Source organism: Glycine max, chromosome 6 (assembly GCF_000004515.6).
Source record: "Glycine max cultivar Williams 82 chromosome 6, Glycine_max_v4.0, whole genome shotgun sequence".
Taxonomy (NCBI): domain Eukaryota; kingdom Viridiplantae; phylum Streptophyta; class Magnoliopsida; order Fabales; family Fabaceae; genus Glycine; species Glycine max.
This window is the reverse complement of record NC_038242.2, coordinates 8,431,984-8,440,905: the sequence shown is the minus strand read 5'-3', so window position 1 is coordinate 8,440,905 and position 8,922 is coordinate 8,431,984. Positions and strand designations below refer to the sequence as shown.

Below are 8,922 nucleotides of genomic sequence, written 5' to 3'. Positions count from 1 at the left end.
TCAAATAGCATGATGACACTTGTTGAAGAATTTTTTTGACCTTCTTTATTCTAACCTTTGCTATAAGTCCTCAAAGTCTTTCTAAAGGTTTTTTATCCTTATTCCTTATTTTGTCTTCATCACCTTGTATCTAATGTAATTCATGAATCCAAAACCTTGTATGTCGATTGTGTACATTATCAAACTTCCACACTGATTCATCATGCACCTCTACATTTAACCCCATATGTCCTAAACTCATTCTCTAAATCTCTTACTATAGATCCTCCTCCCACCTAAATAAAGCCCTCCTCCACCTTTAATTCCACCGCATCTCCCCTACAATGTTCCATGGTCTTTAACATGCATAAGTTTGAAAAATTACCATTGTATAAACCTTTTTTTAATAAAAAAATTATCATTGTATAAAAATATTTGATTAAAAAATTACATTTTTAATTGCTATAAAAATATTTTTATATAATTAATTTATTTCTTTCTATAGATTCTTTTCTATTTGTCCAAACAAACGGGTTTCTTACTTTGTTCCTTTATATTTCTATTCATCTAAATATCTTTTTTTCATTATATTTTTTCTCTATTTCTGCCGTTCTTATTTTTTCTTCTCTATTTGACTCATCGTCCAAACTAATTAAATATTACTTTTTATTTATTTATCATGACTTTAATTAATTACACAAAATTTGAAATTCCTAATTCTCTCATGGGTATATTTTTTTCACTTTATTAGAGAGAAATGTAGTATATCCTTTGAATTTGATGTGTATATGTACTAATAGAATTATATGAAACATTTTTCAGCAAAGTTTTACAATTTCATCATTATGTGATGCTAAGAATTTTGTCGTTTCAATAATATTACTGTAATTTTTTTATGCTTATTACTGTAATTTTTTTAATTCGACTCCGAAACGCACAAATTAACTTGAAATGTTAATTCCTCTAAAAAAACTTGAAATGTTCATAACTAACCATGTACGTTTGTACAAAAAAAAAAAAAACAAATTCTGTAAAAAACAACAACCATGCATGTACGTAATCAAACACTCATCGAGTCCTCGACAATATGGCTTTACTTATTTTGATATTGTCCAATCTTAAGACAATGGCCCTGCCACCGAAATGTCATTTGCCTATAGTAAAAGCGCAAAGTGGCTTAATGAGTAATGACAATAATTCACATCACCTCATGCTTATGTGTGTCCATGAAAGTGGATAGCACCTAATAAATCATACTAATCAAGATTATCTTTTAGGAGAGCAGCATCTTTATCACTTCACGAGATTTTTATTAATATAATTATTAATTATTTTATTTTGTTAACTGGTGGCCTATTTGTGTAGTTTAGTACTGTCTAACTTCAAAGCACGGTTTGAGAAATGAAGCGTGAAACAAAGGCTCCTACCTGCTTAAAATAATATGGCATTCATTAATTGTTAGACACTGCTATATATATTTTGCGCAGAACTGCAATATCAAAGGCTCCTACCTGCCACATGATCGAAGAAATCTCCAGGAGATCATTGTACGCTAACCACAGCGTTGATAATATCTCGGCAAGGAGCTTCGTCAATTGTTGGTCTCAACATATTTGAAGAATCTGAAGATGGTAACCTTCTTGGCATTCTTGGTTTAGATAATACTAGTAGCAAAAATATAGGATAGGAAAATTAAAGTTATTTCTTGGGACACAGAATAAGGTAAGATTATATTTTTCGCTTAAACCAATATATTTAAGTTGGATAGGACTATTATAAATGATAAAAAAAAAATCTTTAACTATTTAACATAATTATATATTTATATTCGAGACTCAAATTTGATATTTTTAGTTAAATTAGAATAATTCATTACAGTTTATCAACTTGCTTGATGTAAGTTTGGGAGAAAAAAAAATTTAAGTGTTGTAAAGTTTATTAATAAATATTTAAACTGACAAAATTATCAGGAATACCTAGGATATTATGGAAAATCTTCCGGAAGGATACATAATCAGGTGCAGTCTGAAGGGATTATTAATTTGCTTAATAAATTAAGATTCGCATAAAGGTATGTATATTTTTTAATAGGAACCATTGATCCACCGTTATATGATTGAGATTTATGAGAATTGTTCTTGTATTTTATAACATTATATAGCGGGGCTGCCCCTGTCCTTTGTGGTTGATTAGCATAGGTACCATTGACCAATGATCACACGCTTGTGCTACAGAGCTTTAGACGGTGGCCTGATGTACTGTTTTATAGCCGAGTTGATGACTGTTTCTTATCATTTGTATTATTAAAATTGTCTAGTCTATCAGCTGAATAATTTTTCTATTTCTTCAACTCATTTTGTTTTTATTTTTTTCCTTAAAAACCGTGTAATGCACTTACGGGTTTTAATGCTAATTATATGTTAAAATTCCAAAGTCCAAACCCTCGTTTAATTGAAGTTCAGGAATCAGTTTCTGAGCGAAAATATGAATTATGAATATGATGATGATCCCCTGAAGTTTCAAAATCAACTACAGGATGTGCAGCTATAAATCAAATCCTGAAAAATTATTGAATTAAATTTTATAGATAAACTTGTCATTTAATTTAATAAATTAAATAAAAGGATGTGATTCTTGCAATTTTTTAACAACTTATGACCATCATCTTATCTATATTTTTTATGATTGCCTGTTATTGTCAATTTTCAGCCTGTGGACCTTTCGACTTATGTCCATAGTTCATGTTGCATTAAAGATTCCCATGTCTATTAATTGCCTTTTTATTTACTTCATTCTATCCACTTTTTAGCTCTAACTTTTTTTATAAGAATTAAATTAAATATTTTTAAAATCAGATTAGTAGCTAAACCAATCCAAGACACTAATTCAAATTTCGATAGTTTAACTATAAACCAATCGATATTAATTAATAACAATAATAATAGTAATAATAATAATAAAGAAATAGAATATCATAACTTTAAAATTGAACCGTCTTGAATGATTGATCTATACAAGCAGCATCTTTAAGAGGCTATGAACTAGTTTGAAAGGTTGAGTTATCTAAACACATAAGTTTCATTATGGATGGGGTCAGAAGACTGACTTATGAGCATAGGGGCCCCTACTATTAAGGGATGTGGTGACCATGAAAGCTCCCAAATGCTTGAGTCACTCAAGATTACCAATTGAGAACAGCTATGACATATAACTTACGGAATAGCAAAAGAACAACTGAGTTTACAAGTTTATATGACAAAATGGAGAGAGAAAACAACAAATAGTCTCTTGACACATCTGAGGTACCAATGAAACAAAGTTAGAAGCACCACCTCTAACATGTCAAGGACGTAAGGTCATACAAGCACTACACTTGACATGTAAAGAAATGTGAGTGTCATAGTAAATGTGTCCAACCTGCTAACACGTATCACAATTACACATGTTGTGATAATAAAGGATACTCGAAGTATAAATATGCATGATATCTCATCTGCCAATATAGGTTTTGCGCATGTAGAGAAAATCTATCGAGGCTTCTTGAGTCCCTAGCTCGTTGGCTTTATGAAAAATAATACTAAAAACTACAAATGTAGGATCATTTAAATTCTTACCATTCAAAATATACATAAAGATTCAAATCAAATACATCATAACACTTATGTCTAAGTTTCAACAATACATAATTATGTCCATTGAATTTAGCAAGCTTACACCTAGAATAAAAATGACAAATACTTTAGGTTAATTTTTTATTTAAAAAATAAAATGAAATTATTTTAAGCATTATTCATTTATCAATTGTGAACTTTTTCTTTACCAGGTTTTACAGTGTTTTGATCAATTTTCTAGTTCTTCCAATTTTTGTCAAGGTCAGTATTGTAGTTTATTTGAAATCGACATTAGATTAATTAACCGATTTTCCAATTGAACCGATTGGCTCGATCAGGTAAATTGATAAAAAAAATTATAAATTAGTTGATTATGTCTTATAAAAATACCAAAGAAAATACGAGTCATCCCATTTTACCCCTAGTTAACTAAACCTTGGAGCCTTTCAATATAACATAAAATTGCAAACTAGAAGGGACAAAAAAGGACTTAATTGATTTTTCCCTTGTAGAATTATGGCCTAGGTGATAAATTTTTGTCATGTTTTTTCATTTTGGTCTTTTTTTTTTCTTTCATTAGACATGTTGTCATTAATTTATTGACAATTGTTTCATGCAACTCTAATATTGCTCCCCACGTCTTTTTAAACTTTCGGAATACCATTCCAGAATATAAAATTACATTCTGAAATAGTTTTAAACAATTGCCTTTTTAGTTTTTTTGATCGAGTGTTGTCATTAACCAATGCATTTTCAGAAGTCGCAAATGAAGGAGTGTAGGTGGGTTTTTTCTTTGGTAAACTTAATAAAGAAAAAGAAAAAAAAAATCAACAGTACGGACGTATATTGGACTAATGGACCCAATATGTTTGGCCCATTCTCTGACGTTCACAGGGGAGATAATGAAGGCAATTGTTTCACCTTTTTGCATTTCCCTTTTTATTTATACATTTTCTTTATGTACTTTTTTTGTATTTTTCCCCAAAAAATATACTTATTTCAGAATTTAATTTTGCTCCTCTTTTCTGGTTCTAGCCTAAGGTATTATTTGTTTTTGTTTTAAAATTCTTTGTTTGTAATAGAAATAGAATTTTATTCTTGAATAATATATAAAATAATAAAAAAAATTCCTTATCATTAGATTAGTTTACTCAATTTATGAATTGATTAATAAGTCGATTGATTTGGAATTATAGGATGAGTAGATGTCACACACATGATGAATTTATTTTTAAATTATGTCATTTTATTTTTCTTTTTATTCGTCTATAATAATTTATTGATGAATCACCGATTTTCAATATATGAATGAATGTTTTGAGTTATGTCTAACAATTCTTAAGATTTATCTGTTATTTTTACTTTGTCTTATTCCTTCACTTTAATTAACCAACGTCTCAGTTTTAGTTTGCTGCTAATTACCTCAATTTTGTCATGTTCTTCATACCTGTTGTGTTAGGAATATATGTAAAGAAATTGCCGTAGTCTCTTCCATTTGCATGATAAACATTCTGCTCTGTTACACTGATTTGTAGCAGGCCAGGTTGTGCAGATTGTTGAACGCTCTTCCTCTGTGAAAGGGGTACAAATCAGATCATGAGGCTTCTTGTATTTGAATGGACATCTTTGATATTTTAATTTTCTTTCTGCATCGTGTTAGAAAAAAAATATTTGCAAGTGAGCTCATGCAAAAAAAGTTACAATGGTTGTATTGGTAGATAGGTTTGTAGATTTAGTCACTGTGCAGAATCAAAATTCTAATACAGAGATTTGCAGTAGGAGATTATCATAATCGTCAATTAGCAAGAATGAATGACTAGAAAATGCTAAAAAAATTCATGTATGTTTGAACATTAACATCATTAGTTGAATTAACATGAGAAAACACAAAAGCTGAAGAAGAAAAGACTTTGGTACCTATAAAAGAGTTATATATCCTACAACTTGCTTTGTACAACGCATATTAGTGTTTTTTTTCAAGCAAGTTTTTGGTATCTCAACATGAACATGTTAACATTGAGTTTTATATCTGAATTCTTTCGACTAGCAACAAGCACCGAACATTGTCAAGTGGTTAAAAGTACCAAATCTTAAAAGTACGATAAATTTTCCCTTTAATTTATACCTTCTGTTCATGATTTGAGTTGCCTGCAAGTGGATCTCTTTGATTAGATGCAAAAGAAAAAAGTTATGAACAGCATTGCAAGCCTTAAGCAAGTGCCTGGATTGAAATTTAAACAAATAATTCTGATAAATCTTATTGTTCATGAGACAAGAAATGTATTAACTATTAAGTGTGTCCACGTTACTACTACAAGTACAAATTAAAGTATAAACATAAACAACAGAAAGATTCGGTGGGTTGACCATGTCATGTGGATTCACTATTGAACATTAAACAAGAATAATTAAATATAAAAAATTATAAAACGGGGTCAGATTACGTAACCTACCTGTTAAATATATTAATTTCGCTGTTAACGTCGCCACTGGGAAGAAAAGAGGGAGATCATTCATCAGCGGAGTAACGACGCCATTAAAAGTTAATAACTTCTCAAATTCTCAATCCCATCACCAATTCACCATCCTCTACATGCATAAGGTACGTTTTGCAAGTTTAGCTGAAATGCTACTTTAAAATCTGTAAATTAATTTAATAAATTAGAAGAGTATTTAATAAAATGAAATAATTATAATTGTTATAAAATGAAATAAAAAGATATATTTATATCATTTTTTGTTTTGCAAAAAAAATCTAATTAATTATTATTTTATATTTTAATTCATTTTAAATTCATGTTGGTTGTTTAAAGATAAAATATTTTATTATAAATTAAAATTATAAAAATAACTAAAAGGTAACATAGAAACGATTAAGAAAAATAAATGAAAATTAAATTAAAATAATAAATTAATAGCTTGTGAAATATACTCCTGTTTGTCAAACTCCTTCATTTGATCAAAACATATTTTATAAAATGGTCAAATAAACTAAACTATCTTGTGAAAGTGAATGAAGTTTTCCAATACCCAGAAAGAAAACAGATTATGATTTACAATTTTTATTTAATTTTTTACTTGTTCCGGTTCAGAATCCCGTGAAAATCACTCCAATGAGTTTTACACGTCCCAATATGCAAACACAAACTTAAAAAATAGTGGCCCGTGTTACCCGTTAACAAGCAAGAAGATATTCCAAAACAACAGGACCAAGATGAAAATTACAAAGCCAGAACAAAAGAAAAACTAAACACAATCTAATTTGCTCGTCAAACACACGGAGTTTACAATCAACGAACTAGTCCACCACTGAGAAACACAACACAACGATGTGAAAGAAGAGGTAACTAATTAAGGACGTGAAAGCCGTTTTCCCCATAGAAAGAAATCAGACCATGGATTTATTACAATTTTTCTCTTTTTCATTTATTTTAGGTTTCCGGTTAAAAATTACCACGGAAATCACTACAGCGTGCTTCAAAAATACTTGCCCATGTTGCCCGTTAACAAGCATAAAACCACTCTCCAAAAAGCGCCATGACAAAAATTACAAAGCCAGAACAAAATGAAAAATATCCAAGAGATAGAAGAAGGCTAGGTATATGAACATAAATAAGCTAAGGGCATGAGCATATAGGAATAATAATAATGATATTGCATCATCAATCCTTGTTTGGATGCCACAATTAACTACAAGGCAACCACGGTTTCGCCTTTAGTATTAGTAGTAACTTGAGACCCAGAATTAGGCTTTGCCGCAACTTGTTTCTTTGATGATGCCACACGACACTTATCTTTTCTCTCATCATGCTTCATCTGCTGTTCACGGCATTCTGAACTGCAGAAAGCACTATCACCTCTGCAATAATTTTCATTTTTAATAATTAAAATTGCATAGACATCAAAACCAAGCTTATGTTCTATGTCAACAAACAAAAGATTAAAGCCACATCGACATAGAAGGGTAAAAAAGAGAAATTACTTGTACATGAAGATGTCACGGCCGGGTACTAAACGGCGTTTGCAGAGAAAGCAAACGCGCAAGAAGCCAGGGGTATCCTCGGAATATTGCCTTCTATGGTGGTTTCTGGGTGAAACCATGGCCCAAACCCTGTTCTGATCTAAACCGTTGAGCCCAACAGGAGGCCCATCTCCTCCTGGTCCCTTCACGGAGTTGTTCGGATCATCGTCCAAGGACGTGTTCAGATCGAAGGTTATTTCCGACATGCTTGTTGTTCTCTTCATAATTGGAGGACGAGGTCTCTTCCCCAACAACATCTTTTCCTTCTAATTTTCTTTTTGATTCACCAAGGTTTGATGATGACGATGATGCTACTCTGCTACTACTAGAGTCTAGAGTAGCGTTTTGTGTGAGAGGGTGGAGAAGAAAAAGTCGAACGTTGGGGGAGATAAATAAAACAAGAACCTAAAACCGAAGAGTGAATCGGGGCCGTTGAATGAGAGTGATGTTCATCATTAACGAGAAATGAAATCTCACCTCAACCTTTCCTTTTCAGTTGCCATCATTTTATTTTATTATTGGACCTGTATTATTATTATCATTGTAAATATAAAATATATTTTGTTATTGGATGGGAACTTCGGATACTTTCGAGTCTCCCAAAAAAAAAAATCTCTTAGGATGAGTATCATTGGCCAACCAAAATGTTCACATCATTGTAGGAAAGGTTGAATTCCACTGCATTTAGTAACTCCGTATCTTTCAAATGTAATCTCCCTTAAAATCAAACTATTTTTACTCAGTTTAGTTTTGTTTTGTTTTTTTTTATATACATATGATAAATTTTTACCTGTAACCTGAGGGCATTAGTAGTTAAGAAATTAAAAAGGATTTTTTATTTTATAGAAACCAATCTACTTCTTTTCATTCAAAAGAACATAGATGAATATGATAGAAGTCATAGATATTAGCAGAGGATAATGATGCCGATGCAAGAGAATGAAGAACTTTGTTAATTTGTCTCCTAACAAAATCCACTCTTGGATTTGAAAAATTGAACAATAAATCTTTACACCTATTGAGAATGGAATTCACATTTGTTATTTTGTCTGCTGTATAAATCATCAACCACAAATTTGTTGCTACTTCAATACAAATATTGTGACATTCCAACTGTTGAATCCAAAGCAGACTTTGGAGAAAGGCCCAAGCTTCAACTTCCTTGGGAACAGGAATTCCATGTTTCCACTGTGTTTTTGCTTGTAGAAATGTTCCTTTTTCATCACTAATGCAGAGTCTAACACCAAAGCTAGAATGTTGTTGAAAGATTGCAACGTCAACATTTAATTTTAACATACCAGATTGAGGTGG

At 30.8% G+C, this 8,922-nt stretch overlaps 1 protein-coding gene and 1 long non-coding RNA gene across 2 annotated transcripts; one reads left to right on the top strand and one right to left on the bottom strand.

Annotated features, from left to right (window-relative positions):
* The first annotated feature begins 1,111 nt into the window (after nucleotides 1-1,111).
* LOC102668954 (uncharacterized) lies at nucleotides 1,112-2,407 on the top strand. The gene is made up of 2 exons (XR_414658.4): nucleotides 1,112-1,610; nucleotides 1,950-2,407. It is a non-coding gene; the product is annotated as an uncharacterized lncRNA (long non-coding RNA).
* Nucleotides 2,408-6,990: 4,583 nt separating this feature from the next.
* On the bottom strand, nucleotides 6,991-8,110 carry LOC100803140 (FCS-Like Zinc finger 6). Its single transcript, XM_003526544.5, has 2 exons — nucleotides 7,573-8,110; nucleotides 6,991-7,449 (listed from the first exon to the last, which is right to left on the bottom strand). Exons 1-2 carry the CDS (start codon nucleotides 7,866-7,868, stop codon nucleotides 7,281-7,283), a joined length of 465 nt encoding a protein of 154 aa, XP_003526592.1. The 5' UTR covers nucleotides 7,869-8,110; the 3' UTR covers nucleotides 6,991-7,280.
* Between the last annotated feature and the right edge of the window lie 812 nt (nucleotides 8,111-8,922).